Source organism: Aphelocoma coerulescens, chromosome 9, assembly GCF_041296385.1.
Source record: "Aphelocoma coerulescens isolate FSJ_1873_10779 chromosome 9, UR_Acoe_1.0, whole genome shotgun sequence".
NCBI classification, from domain to species: domain Eukaryota; kingdom Metazoa; phylum Chordata; class Aves; order Passeriformes; family Corvidae; genus Aphelocoma; species Aphelocoma coerulescens.
The window spans coordinates 9,097,354-9,112,250 of NC_091023.1; the positions used below are offsets into that span (position 1 = coordinate 9,097,354).

A 14,897-nucleotide genomic window follows, 5' to 3' on the forward strand; every position below is an offset into this window, starting at 1 on the left:
AGGCCCTTCCAGCCATCTCTGCTGGCAAGGCGCGCCCTACCCTCCCTCCTGAGCGGCCGGACCCTCCGTGACCCCTCGCCGGGTCACCCTGCAGCCCAATACCACCGCCTCGAGCTGTGCCAGTGCCGCAGGGCCCACCGTGATATCGGGCCGGGCGTGGGGCCGGTGGCCGTGACAGGGCTGGCACCTGTCACCCCGCCCCGCCCGTGCGCTCCCCGCCGACGCCCACCCGCCCCGTGGCCGCTCGGGGCTCACCCCCAGCCGGGGCTCCCGGAGCAGCGGCCGCGCCATCCCCGCACCGCCGGGCCCGGCTGCGCTCAGCCCGTCCCGCGCCGTCCGCCCCGCGCAGCCCGGCCCGGCCCGGCCCCGCTCCGCTCCGCCGGGGCTACGTGTCGCTCCTGCGGGCGGCCCGGCCCCGCGCCGAGCCGTTGGCCGTGGCCCCGCCGGTCGCCGCCTCGGGCCGGTACTTGAGCCAGCAGATGAGCCATGTAACGACGACGGAGAAGAGGGCGAGGATGCTGGCAACCGACAGGCAGATGGGCCCCACCGGCGACGGCGATGCCGCGGCGCCTGGCGCGGCGTCCCCGCCGTACTGGTTGACGAAGATGAGGCCGGTGAAGAGCAGCACCACCATGGAGAGGAAGGAGACGACGACGCACACGCAGCCGGCACTCAGCGCCGCCCGCTTGCAGCTCTGGCAGCTCTCGTAGCCGCCGCCCGAGGAGCGCGGCCCGGCGGGGGCGGGGGGCGGCGGGGCGAGGGCGGCCGCCGCCTCCCGGGCGCGGGGCGGGCGGCGGGGCGGCAGCGGCGGCAGGCGGTCCTGCGGCACCGGGTCGCGGGCCCGCAGCTGCGGCGGGCAGGCGGCGGCCAGCTTGGTGTTGACCGGGAGGCCGTGGACGCGGTGGTCGGGCAGCGCCGTGCGGTGGCGGCAGAGCGGGCAGGCCAGGGAGCCGCCGGGCGAGCGCCCCGGGCCCGGCTCGGTGCCGGCGGCGGGGGGATGCTGCGCGGCGCGCAGGTGCAGCTGGCTCAGGCACTCCTGGCAGAAGGTGTGCAGGCACTCAAGCAGCTTGGGCGCCCGCCGCTCCAGGTCGAAGTAGTTGTAGCAGATCTTGCACTCGTAGTCCTCCGAGCTGGGGGCGGCGGCCGCCGCCGGCGCCGCCACCGCCGCCTCATCCTCCCGCCGCCCGCCCTGCCCTACGCCGCCCGTCTGCGCCGGCTCGGCCATAACATCTCGCCGGAGGGGGACTTAGAGCCGCGGAAAGGCGGGGAGTGCCGGGCCGCCCCGCGCCTGGCAGGCGGGCGGGGAGCCGGGGCAGCCGCGACCCCGCCGCCTGCCTGGCCGCGCCCGCGGGCTGCGGCGCGGCCCGGCGGGGAGGGCGGGGGATGGAGGGAGGGCCGCCGCCGCCTGCCTGCGCCGCCCGCCGCGCTGGCGGCTGCCGGGGGCTGCTGGCGGCTGCCGCGGGCGGGGGGCGGGATCGGCGCCGCCCGCCCCCGGGAGCGGCCGCCGGTGTGTGGCGGCGGCTGCGGGGCCTCTCTCCTGCCCGCCTGGCGTGCGGTGCGGAGCGGCGGGGCTCGGCACGGCACGGCCCTCCGGGGAGCCGTGCGGCGCGGGGCCGCTGCCGCCGGGATGCCGGTTCCCAGCGCCTCGCTGCTGGCTCGCCGGCGGGAGCCGCCCCCGCAGCACGGCCCGGCGGGGCTCGGTGCTCTCCCGCAGTCCCTCCGCCCTGCAGCGCTGCGGGGAACACGCCTGGCTGCCGGGCAGCCTTTTAATCCCGGAGTGAGTTTTTTGTAAAGCGTTCTGTTGATTTTAACAGTTAACGAGGATTCCCCGTTGTCATTAAGCTTTGGGACCAGCAGTTACAATGACATGACACTCGTTAGGCACGAACATGGCAGATGAAGGGTTAATATGGGAAGGCAGGGCGACATCTCTTTCATACACCGCAGCTCACAGGCTAACTGATACTTTACTGCTTTTCGGAAAGAACATTTTGTGCACTGTGATTCTCTTTCATTATGCACACTGAAAAATAAAAGATACTTTATTCCGGAAGCTGGAGGGGGAAGGAGATGCTGATGTTGTTACTTGCATCCTAACATCGCTATACAATTGAGAGCTTTTGCCCAGTTTAATGAAAAACCATCCAAACAGTGAGATGTCCATAGTTGGTAATGTCATGTGTTAAACAACCGGATAGATTTCATTTCATCACTGTGGAACTCAGAGAACTCTCTGGAGAAACTTTTTTATCTTCAGGTGTAGCAGAGGCCATAACAGTGATTATTTCTATCTGTAGTTCTGAGGATGGCTCTAGGCAAATAAGACCCATGTTTCAGGTACACTGCATTGCCTTGCTCTCTTGCTAAAGCTGCACCTTGGGCATGTCAACTCTGGACTGAGAGCTGTGTCGTCTTGGATGCCTTCTCCTCTCCTCTGCCGTGTGACATGCTGGATCAGGCATGCTTCACAGCAAATGCTAAGGAAAGCTCTCTCCTTCTCAGTTCTTCTGTGCTAGGGCTTTGTTCTTGAGCTCTGAGCATTGTTGAAGAGCCAGATAAAGAGGGGAAACCATTGTTTGGAAAGACTGACTCGTTGCAAGGATGAAAAGCAGCATATTTGTGAGCTATGATGACAGATCTGATTGTCCTAGCAGAAGAGGGAATGTAACTTAGCATAAACTGAAATAATGGGCTAAAGTCAAACAGAGAAAAGTAGGAATGTTCTCTGTACAGAGAGACATATTGTTTTTATAATGTATCCTCAGAGATAATTTAAAATCCTTTAAAAATCTTGATTATGTTTCTAAAAAAACAAAAGAAGGTGCCTTTGCTGTCACTGTCCATAGTGCACAGCTACTCAGCCTATGGAGTCAAAAATCATCCTTTTCAAAAAGCCCACACTGGTTTGCAATCTCAGAGCTAATCTGCCTGATGAATTTGGACTTTTCCATCTAACTCTGGTAACTTCCATTTTTTAAATGAGAGCTCATTGAATTTACTCAAGCATTCTTATATTATAAAACATATGTTTCTGGTAGTTTGTCTATTTTGGTTTGGGTTTTTTTTTGTTTTGGTTTGATTTGGTTTGGGTTTTTTTGCTTGCTACTGTTTCCCAGTTAGCATTGTCTTCCTATTTACTTAGTTCACTCTTAAAAGATGTATGTCAGATTATCTCAGGCACTGCCCTTGATGCCTGAGATGGCCACCTAAAAACAGAGACTAGATAAGAATAAGGGAATAAAGGTAGGTCTTTATTTGAAGGGCCTCCAAGGTACACCCTGTCAAAAGGCTACGCCCAAGATGGACCCCAGATCACGAGTTCTTCACACTTTTATAAGTTTGGTCCATTTGCATATCAGGATCAATTCTCCAATTACAACCTCAGTTAATGATGTAAATACCCCAAGTTTGCCTCCTCTTCAGAGGCCTTAGTTTACATATTTTGGAGCCTGGAACAATCTAGATGTCCTTGGAGAGCAAACCTAGAGTGGCTTGTTATGTCTAACTAGCATGAGAGAACAGCAGCTAACATGCCACACGGAACTTCAGAGTTACACACTAGGCAGTACAGGATCTGAAAAATATAAAAGTTAAAACCTAAGGCATCACCCTTCCCTTTAATATTACTGCCACTTTCATAACCCTACAATTTCCAATAATTTTCAAAACACGTGAAAGTCCTCAGATCCAAACAAATATGAATTTATATTTCAAGTACATTTTTTTGAGGCACTGTATCAAATGTTTTAATAAGGTCCAGATACATCAGCTGCATTTCTGGTTCAGACTGCTTTGCCCCTGCCTTTTGTGTTCTGAGTTTTCTTATCTGATGTGTATCTGCCTTGAGGTCAACTGAAACTCCATCTAATAAGTATATGAAAGTCAGCATTGGGAAAGCTTCCTGTAATTCTGGCATGAAAACTACACAGAATAGATGGGGAAGTTGAGCATAACTGAAAAAATAATCATTAAAAAAAGCTAAATGCAAAATCGGGATTAAATTTACTCTTTTCTTCGCTAAAACTGAGAAAAACTGGTGAGTAGTCACAAAAACTTCCTTGTTCACAATTACCCCTGTGAACACAATGCTGGATAACTCGGTCCCACACACTGTGCTGTGCAGTCCCTAGAGAACATTATTTAGCACAACATGTAAGGTGCATGGACCTCACTCCTGGTGAGACACTGCTTTGTTCTGGAACAGTGCAACTCCTCTTCACCTCTTTGTGTCTCTAGTGGCATTTGCAGGTTCTGTCCTTACCCTTCTGCTAGCACAGGAACTCCTGTGATGACATGGCCAGTCAGTTCCTGGAGACAATCCAGCTGAACACTTTTTACTTTTTGGATGAGTTTTTCTGCTGCAGCAGCTCAGGGAAGCAGGTTGTTGAGGTTTGCAGCCAGTGCGAGGGAAAATGCCAGAGGCTGTGTGGTCAGGAGAGGAAATGAGGCTGGGACCACAGTGTGGTCGATTTACGTACATTTACCTTACTGTGGAACAAAGCCATTAATGATTTCAGCCTTTCTGTCATAGTCCAACATCCTGTCGTATGTATATTACAACTGTGTCATGGGATGGTACAGTCCAGAGCCAGGCTTGAGACCCTGCTGTGACAAGCTGAAGGATAAGCTCTGCTCCTGTATCCCCTGGCAGCCTTATCTATGCAGGATAGTGTCCCAGTGTAGCTTTCTGGGAGGCTGTGGGTTCACCAGGCAGGGGGTTTGCACCACATCTACTCCCTGTGACATGGGGCTGCCCTGGCTCCTCAGTCACTTGGACAGGGAGAGTGCCTAGCCTAAAGGTGCCTTTTTACTTGGATCCTTCTGGTGATTGAGCCTCTGATTCTTCACAAGCAGAGGAACTGGACCATGAGTACTGGAAAAGATCTCTATGATGAATTTAAAGGCTTCCTGGGCTGGGATTGAAGAGATGAAATATTTCTTCAGATTTTTTTTTAAAAGTTACTTTATTTCTGGAGATACAGATGAATTCTCAATTTTAGTCACTTTAATGACAATGAGCATTTATTATTTGGATTGTCAACTTGCAGGGACTGTTTCTTAGTGGGAAACCTGTATTAGTTATTGGAAGAAAACCCCAGAATGCAGCTGAGCTGATTCTGAGGGCAGACTTTTGTCTGAACCACTACAGGAGACTTTGGGTGTTATTTAGCAGAAGTTGTGTTACAAATGCAGATCAAAAGTGGCAAACAACCCTTACAAAAGACATATTTTTCAACTTAATCATTCTGCAGCTGGTAAGAATTGATTTTTAGTGTGTTAAATATTAGGCCTGATTTATCCTGTGCAGCATGCCAGTTTCATGCTGGTGGAGGACTTGGTCTAAGAAGAGCTGTAACAGTGTAAATTAACTCATCGATGAGTCAAGCCCAAAACGTCATAGAAGAATCCTCCTGTTTTGCATAAGGGACATATTGACATACAGCCCTCCAGCAATAATGTCATGTTTATCTAGTTTAATTCCCCAGAAAGTGTGTGTTCTTATACAGTAGGTATGTTTTTCACTTTTGGGGGGGGCAAAAGATGTGCCTTCATTTTGTCCCCTCACATTGCATAATAGGATGCTGCAACATCTTCTGCTTTCTTCACATTGACATTTTATTTCATATACAGTATTTCTGAATAATTTATAATTAAAGTGCTTTTTTACCTTTTCTGTATTGGATCTTCTGTAAAAGCTATTGCATGTGTGGTCTATTGCATTCAGTACTGAAAGGAATGTTCATTTTCAATATTTGCAGGCCATTTCAGGGGGCTGAAAAAGAGAAAATGGATTACAATTATGAGCAATTCTACATCAGTCACAGTGACATAAAAATATGTTAATCTCTTAATGTATATAATAGGAAAGATGCAGGAGTAGATGCAGGAATACAATGTTTGACACCACTTTCCCCCCAGAAAAACCTTTCTTGTGTTGTAGCTGCTAAATACAGTCCTATTTCAGTTGCCTCAGGAAATGAGAAATGTGTGAAGGGCAGACCTTCACTGACCACTCACCTCTGCTTTCTCTTCTCTCCTAGGTTAAGCTTTAAGCTTCTCCTCCTCACCCGATGTTGACCTGCAGACCCAACCACAGACACACCCTCATTGGCATCACTCTGATTCCAAATTATGCAACAGGTTTATTGGCAATAAAAGGATGAGGGCTTAAACCTGGGGGTGATGCATAATTTCTGATGGGAATAATTTCTCATTGTTCCCATCCATTTCTTTTCCATAATGTATTTTCATCACATTCCAAACAAGAGCTGCATGACAAGCTTCTGTTAAGAAAGGATGAGGAACCATTTGAAATTGTGAGGGTATGTCCAGTAGGTGTATATCCTTCTCAAATAGCTAAGCCTGAACAAGGAGATCCCCACAGACATGCTATCCATAGGAAACCCAGCTCAGAAGTTTAAGCTGATGGCAGACATGGGCTGACTGCAGTTTGGGCAGAGGTGACTCTGGCTTCCCTGTGCACCTGGGTTTGATCCAGCCAGTGGGAATATTGGGATGGATTGTTTGAGCTCCAGAGCTGTGCACCCCTTGGTCCCTTGGGCTGCAGAGCAGTGACACACACCAGAGGAGCCCCCATTACTTGTGGTGGGGCACTTTATTAATGGCTCCTTGGAGCAGCAACTGTGTTAGGGCAGATCTGCCCTGGGTGTTTGCAGGGACTTAATTAATCTTTTAGAAAACAGTATTTAAATTGGTGCAGTCTTCCAGCTTGTCTGCAGCTTTAGGTACAAATGAATTTGTATAAAATTTACCTTCTCCTAAGATAATGACGCTTCTTCAAACCCTTTGGTGATGATATAACCGAATCTAGAATCCAGGAATTTGATTCTTGGATTTAACTGTTGGGCTTTTTTTTCAAAAAGGACCAAGCTAAAAAGAGAAAAAGAGGGAAAACCTCAGGGAAGTCCTTTGTTTTAGCCAGCACTGTGTTTTCTGCACTCCAGAGTAATAGTGAAAATTTAATCCAACACTGGGTGCTGGTTTAGGTGTTGGTGTGGGGCTAGCAGAGCCTGTTTGGGCTTGTTTGGAACAGCAGCATCTGCAAGGAGAGAAATTTCTGCAGAACAGGGCATTTTCAGATGCAGAACTGCTGTCTCCCAGTGGCACCTTGGAGCTCCAAGTTACAGTTATGTTGGCCACAGTAAAGCAGCTGGGTGGGAAAAGATATAAAAACAAAATGCATAATTATTGTTAATGGTGATTAGAGTAATTAGTGAATGCCAGCATGGCTATTAGCTCTTGGGCAGTTACTTACTGCTACCCAAATATCCTTTCATTGCACTGACACAGTCTGTGGAATCACTTTAAAAGATTACTTAGTACTTTGGGAGCTCTGTTTAGAAAACACAGTACACATTCCAGTCACTGCTTTTGTTACAGGATATCATTGGTAACCTTTTAACCTGAGTTAAAATAAGGGTGGTTATCGCTGAAGTGAAATCCTGAGCCAGTGAAGCTGGTTAAGATTTTTTGTCATCGGTGTCAAACTGGCCAAGTTTTCGTCCTTGATAAAGATAGGAACATTTTTTTTTTAAAGACAGCTTGGAAACAACTACTATTGCTCAGACCACAATATTATGTATATGTGCTTGAATCGATTCAGAATGAGAAGCAGATGAAGAATTTGGAAATTTTTGCATTCATACTATTGTGTATATTCGGATATTAAAAATATAATTTGTTTGTTTTCAGCTGAAGTGAGCACATGGAAGTTGGTTTGTTGGGGTTTTTTTTTGTGGTTTTTAAATAAACTTTAACATCTTCTCACAAGAAGTAACAAATTTAAACATCACTTGACATGAGCCTAAAACCTACCCAGATCTTTGCAACCCCGGAGAAGCCCGATCTCTGCTTTTAAAAGAGATATTACTCAGAAAAGCAAAAACCAAGCATTCGGGGTGAATTAGGAACAACTCTAGATGACAATAGAAAACACTGTTTTGTCACAGTATCAACCACGTACTGAGCACTGTGTGTGCTTTGGTGCCTTTCCTCTAGGAAGGAACATGTTCAGGCAAGAGCAAGAAGGAGCAGGGATTGGGAAGATCTTCCTTATGAAGGAAACCTGACAGACCAGGACTCCACAGCCTCTGGAAGAGGTGGCTTAGAGGGGATACAAGAGCAGTGTAATTGGCTTTGCTGAACAAGCCAAGTGGCTCAGACACAGTGAAGAGATCCCAGCACTACAGAGGGATGGAGACTGCCAAGGGGGATGCTGCCAACTTCTGAACTCGCCCTGCCAGGGGTGACTGTAACTCTAGAAGGAGAGGGAGATCTGATTTGTTCCTTGGCATACTCCTGCTGTATTGTCCCTGCTGCTGGCCCACTCATTTTCATAGTATTGGTAAGGAAGTTGCGAAGTTTGATTCTAATGGGTTGATTAGATATTAAATATTTTGTAGCAAAACCAACATACTACTGAGATGTCTTTCTGATGGGGGTGAGAACTCAGGATGTAACCTTTGGAGAGAAAATTCTTCAGTTACCTAAAAATGTGGTGCTAGCTGAGTCAAGAAAGAGATTCCTTCATCCTAATTTAAAATCTAAATTACATTAATTGAAGAGTGTATGGTTCCTGAGTTTTATGAGTAAGAATAACTGAAAATTGATTAAATTGCCATTTTTTTGTTCACAATTGCTTTCCCCACAAAAATGTTGACTAGATTTGTAGACCCAGTAGTAAATGCCAGTTTGGAAGAATTCCACTGGATTCACTGCAGTTATTCCAGTTATACCTTCCTTAGCGAGTATAGAATCAGGCCCTGCATGCACAAGTTTCCCACTTTTAGACCTGAGGGAATATAATCAGGATCCAGGCTGAGGTTCCATTACAGATCAAGCCTTTCATATGAAGACTATAAAATCAGTAAAAAACAAGCTTAGTTTGGCAGTGACTTCAAAAGAGACCTTTGGATGATTTTATCAAAAACAGAAGAGAAAATTTGTTCTTCATGCTAGAAATCAAAATATGTCTCATTTTAGGAGATGTGATCTATATTGACTAGGGGTTTTTGTGTAGAGAGAAAAATACCATATTTGAGTGAATTTTTCTTAGGGCCACTTCAGGTCTCTGTAAACATTTCTGCCCTCAAAAATCTTATCCCATAATCTCAGAGAAACATTTTTACCCAATGTATTTAGATCAATATTTTTGGTTTATTTATTTATGTTGTCTTGTCTCTTTGACTGCCTGAGGCTTCAAATAAGATTTCAGAAGTTTATCCCAGGTTTCTGTAATAATTTTGCAGGAAGCTTGAACATTAAGAGTTGTGGTTTGGATTTGTAGATGCTAATGCAAGAAAGCACCCAAGGAATGCAACTTCTCTAAACTCTTGCACTGCAAGAGACCTCATAACCACTAAGGAAGGGAGTTAAAACCTGATTTTCTCTTCAGCCATTGCCAGGAAAGCTGCCAGCCAGATGGATAATCTGTGGTGGATGGTCAACAGTCATAGTTAAAAGTTCTCTGTATGCTGCCATTGCTTTTCAAAAGTGCATATTCCCCAAATGAGCACAAACATATAGAGTGATAATGGGATGGGCATTGGTGTTTTAGAGAAGTCTAAAACAATCACTGGATGTCTCAAGTCTTATTGGCTTGCACAGTGTGTGTGCAAGAGCCATGGTAAATGCTGCCCCAACATCCATCCTCCCAGTCAGAGGGTGTAGCAGCTCCTCTCAGGTATGGTTGAACATCTCTCAGATGACATCTGACATTAAAAAGGTTGATGCAGAGGAAATATTTTACTGAAATAGTTAAAAATAATATTAAAATAACCATACATGTAGTTGATAGTGTTTGCATTAAAGGGAGATAACAAAGTATGGCCATATTTCTCTCCTGAAAAAAAAAAAGCTCAAAAAACCCCTTAGCCTGCCATTTGGTGGTATTTAAATACATTTCAACAGCAAAATGTTTGGTCTGGAATGAGGTATAGTAGAAAATCACTCCTACTATAAGTTATTAGAGGTGAAGCATCATTTATGACTCTGTTCTGAAGAGGGATGAGGGAGCTGCCTAGGCAAGCCCCCTGCTCAGTCTGCCTGCCCCCAATTCAGTGATGTCTCCACAAAGAGGTCTCTAAATGGAGCTTAGCCCTGTATTTCTGTCCTCCATATGGACCCCGTTTCCTGTTTTCCTTCCACTAGTCCAAAGATGGCCACATTTTTAAGGGTTTGCAAACTGCTTCAGAAAGGGCAGGACAGACTCGAGCCCTGGAATCACACTGGTCACACCTGAAAGAAACAGTCTGCTTCATTTATCCACAGGTAAGAACAGCAGTGTCCCTGCTTCATCAGAAACTGAGTAGTCGTTGCTAGAATCAGGGCAAATTCACGGAACATTAAAGGTTTTTCCCACTGCTCTGTACAGTTAATTTCATAGCTTCCACTATTTGAAGTGGCTAACTTGTATTATTTTTAATGAATCAAAGCAAATGCTGTCAGAACTCCTAATGGCTGTTTCTATCTACTATACCTTAAAAATGTACATATGTATCCTTCCTGGTTTACTGCCAGTCAATCAATGTTAAAGTGCTGACATATGGATGTGGGATTTTTTGCTGTCTTTAAAATAGGATCAATGACATTAAGGTTTGTCATGTAAATAGTAGAAATAAAGCAGAAAAATCCAAGAGCTATTTATGGTTTTAGGATGACATCTGTAATGTGGGTGGCATAGAATGAAAAGTAGAGAATTTCAAAGCTGTTCACAGTTGAATGAATTGACTGAGCATATATTTTTTTAGTGGTTTAAAAGGCATTAGTTATACAAAGTTCATGCATGCAAACAAAATTAATATATGAACTAAGGATAAAATAAATCTATGAACTGGCTGCACAAATCTCAGTCCATTTCTTTGCTCATTTTCCACTCCCGCCCTTTTTTCTCTGGTCTGTTCACTCCTGAACAGGCTTTTTGCTGAAACTCATAAATAGCCTGAAAAACAATAATTTAAGAGGTCAGCAGCTCCCAGCAAAAGCTTCTGTTGCCCTTGAACAGGATGCTTTTGGTTGGCTGAGTCTCTGCAGGGACCAAACAATCCTGATGGCCAGGTTGACCTGCCCTGGCAGTGCCCAGCTCCATACTGCAAATAGATTTTAGAAGAAAGAAAAGAACCCTCCGTCTGTTGCATTCCAAACAAGTGTTTGGCAGCAGTGACTCATGCTGCCATAATGCAGGGATAAACATTTGGAAGACATAAAGCTGCAGTTTTAGAGATGATGGCAGGAAGTTTGATGCATGTAAGGCGCCACAAAGGAGAAGCTCTCAAGGGGCAGGGCAGAGAGGCACCTGGCTTTAAAATCCATCCTCTGCTCTGAACAGAAGGGAGAACCATGGTGAGTGTGCTGTGTACAGAGGGCATTTGGAAGTGGTCTCTGACAGGGGAAGATAAACCCCTGCTCCCCAGCACTGGTGAGTATCAATTACTGTGCCCCAGAAAAGCCACAGGGTTAAAATCAGGAGCTCCTTTCCCACAGTTTTTGTTCAGTTTTGTATGCAGCTGACTGCTCAAAGGCAGCATACTGTGCTTAGGCTTCCTGCTGTGCATGTGGGCTGGGAGCAAACCTGATTTTCCCAGAATAATGGCTTTCTTGAAGGGAAAGGCAGTTGTAAAAAGTAGGGTATTACTCTGTATTTGATAATAATTACTCGAGAATTGTAATCTTGTCTCCATTTTTACAGGTGCTGAATGAGGATTCATTGAAGAGCCCATGCCAGGAGATGTCTCAGAATAAAGCAAGCAAAGGGAAAGGATGCTTGCTCAGCTGTGCCCTTCCAGCAGTGCTCTTGACTCTTCAGCAAAGGTGTGCTACCAGCCTGACCATTTCCAGAGGAGCTGGTTGTAAGGATCTGGAGCTGGTCACCCTTAGCAGAGACCCTCCCAGACACTTTTACAGGAATGATTTACAGAATCTGCTGAATCCCCTTGTCTTTGTGCCACCCCTTCAGTGCAGGCACTGACTGCTGTAAGCAGAGATCACCAGATCATGGGAGTGGCTGCAAAAAAAAGACTCAAAACCCTTTCCACAATTTCAACTACATTGAGGCAACACTCAGCCCAGAGAAAGAGAAGTTTTAACCATTTCAAGCCTAGACTGTCATTGAGACAATAGTTTTTTTTTTTTTTCCAGAGGGCTGGTATATGGTATTTTCAATAAGATAATTAGACAAGTCAACTCTTAAGATAGTTAAGTTTTTAAAAATTCTTAGGGGTTAAGTTTATCATTTCAATACAGCATTATTAATTCTTCTGCTGCTGTTGTTTCCAAAAACACTGCAATAGCAAAGGTCTGGCATAGCCTACAAATAACCAGAAACATTGAGAATACCTAGGAATTTCACAGTAGATGTGCATGCAATTGAAGTGTCCAAGTGATATGGTGCAGAATAATTATTTAAATAACATGCTAATCTTTGCTGGAAATTAGCAATACCATTTCAAGCAAGGCAAATCATAAGCAATTACATGGAATTATCTGGTTACTTATGCTGCAAACAGAAAAGTCAATTATTTCTACTCAAGACAGCAGCCACAGCTTCAGCACATTCCCTTTCTTGCAGTTTCTGGAGATGCATTCATCTTCCCAAGTTCTAAAATTTGCTTTGCTTTTGCACTTATGTTCTCTAAAACCGAAAATATGACCACACATATATAAAATAACCGTATTATAATAAAATTATGTGAGAATTATTAACAAATGGGTCTACAGTTCCATTTTCCTCCATGCCTAAAGTCAATGACCAGTTTGGACCCCAAAGGACTGATGTATTTAACACACACTGTGTTCTGGAGCTTTACATTTTCAGACCACCTGTGCAATGACAATTGCTGTGTGTTCAGTGCATCAAAGGCTGCAGAGGTATCACAGGCTTCAATCTTTCTGTATCACTCAGCTAAACTAATGAAGGTATTGGCATAGAAAACATTTTCTCTTAGTCAGAAAAGGCCTACAAAACATGCAGACTTGAGACCCATTACAGCTGTTCAGGCTCCTGTTGAGTTTCTTTCTTTATTGAGCTTTCTTGAATTTTTTTTCTAAAAACATTTCTTCAGATTGGATTTTATTCGACCTTTGATACACATTAAATCAAAAGCAAAAAATTCAGGTGCTGTGAAAACCACAGCTCTCATGTGCAGGTTTCCAAGGGCACTTCCTACAGAATTTTTTCATCTCTCCACCATATTTCAAAATCTTCAGTTCTTCCAGCTAATCTGAGAAATCTCCATTTTGTTGCCTGTGAAGTTAGTGGGTGGCTGGGTCTGACATTCAGTACTGAAAGTCTCAGATCCAAAATAATGTGTTCAATAGCTTGTCAACTAAATAGAATGAAAAAGCAGAAGTCTTATAGAAAACTTTTATATACTTTGTGGTATTAAAGCATACAAATTTTAATGGTTTATTTCTCAGTATAAACAATAAAAAATGCAAATTGCCAAAAAATGGTGAAGGAAGATGAAAGTAAGAGTTGGGCTCTAAGTATGCTGAGAAAATGACTGAGGATAATGAAAACACTGAGATGAAGTTGAAGAGAAAATTTATTCAAACCTGTTTAAATGCAATGTGCTGTGGAACTCCATGAGCTGGTGGGAATTCTGTATTCACTGCATGGCCAAAGGATCTCTGTGTCTGGGATTTCTGAGTGCCACCCCTCCCTCTGGCACAGCCCACATCCCACTGCCAAGTTCAGTGGTCCCAGGTCCCAACGTGCTGACATTGTAGCTCTGCCCTGCCAAATCTTCATCACCCTGTCAGGTATCAGAGATACTGCCAAGGCCTTTCCCTGGTACCAGAGACATCTCATCATGCAGTGGCTCTCTGCCTACTGAAGCAGTTTGAGTGGAGGCTTCAATTTGTTCATGTTCCTGTCACTTCAGTGGTTTTTTGTTTGCAAAACTGTGATTCTGACATTGTGTTTGTAGCTAATAAGCCACAGCCTCCTCAGAGGAATCTCAGCCGAAGTAACTCTGAGTATGATCCTCCACAGTGAAATGTGGTTGCTGTCTGTAGAGTGACAGTAAAAGTTGTGCTCATATTTTGCTCCTCCAGACCCATTCCCTCAGCTTATGAGGGAAAACAAGGGTTTCTGGCTGTCAGGATTGCAAACTCAGGCTGACATCTGAAAACTGAGCTATGTTCTCCTAGCATCATCATCCACCCCCAGCCCTGGAATTTGTACTTCACTCTTAACTTTGTTGATGCTGAAGGCAAAATTACCCACCATCATGACAATGACACCCGTTGTTGTTAAGGAAATGCCTTCAGCACAAGGCATTATTCTCACCTTTCTCAAAAATTATTCTTTTTATTCTCATCTTTCCTTCTTTTCCTCAGCCCAGGGGTGATTTTCTTCCCTTGTGAAAATGCAGCTAAATACTAACCAGCTATTAGTGAGATATTTTGGCTCTGGATGAGGCACTTTCACTAGAAAAGTTTTAAATGCTTTTGTTGCTATTGGGCAGTTTACAAATAACTTCTTTTAAACACTCTCAGAATCCTAGCCATCTAGTCTTTTGCAGTGACATTGATTCCACTGGTTTTACAGAAAGTTGCCTTTCTAAATTTCTGGAAATCTGTATGGGCCACAAAGTATGGGCCAGTTCTTGAATTTTTTTATTTGTTAAATCTGGGGGGGGGGGGGGGATTGTTTCTAAAGCAAATCTTTCAATAAGCCATATCCTGAGTATTTTCCTTGCCCATCAGAAATAATGGGAGGTAAGTCTCAGAGAAAGGCCATTAGAACATTGTTCCATAAAGGGAAGAGAAGATGAATGAATCATACTCTTGCTTTAAGCAAGAGTAAACAAGTCATTCTGTGAGCAGTAGAAATGGTAAAATAAGGTTCCTATAGATTTTTACATTTTCACATTACT

The 14,897-nt window shown here is 45.1% G+C and overlaps 1 protein-coding gene across 1 annotated transcript; it reads right to left on the reverse strand.

Moving 5' to 3' along the window:
• Positions 1-294: 294 nt before the first annotated feature.
• Positions 295-1,225, reverse strand: RNF228 (ring finger protein 228). Its single transcript, XM_069024960.1, has one exon. It carries the CDS (start codon positions 1,223-1,225, stop codon positions 386-388), a length of 840 nt encoding a protein of 279 aa, XP_068881061.1. The 3' UTR covers positions 295-385.
• Between the last annotated feature and the right edge of the window lie 13,672 nt (positions 1,226-14,897).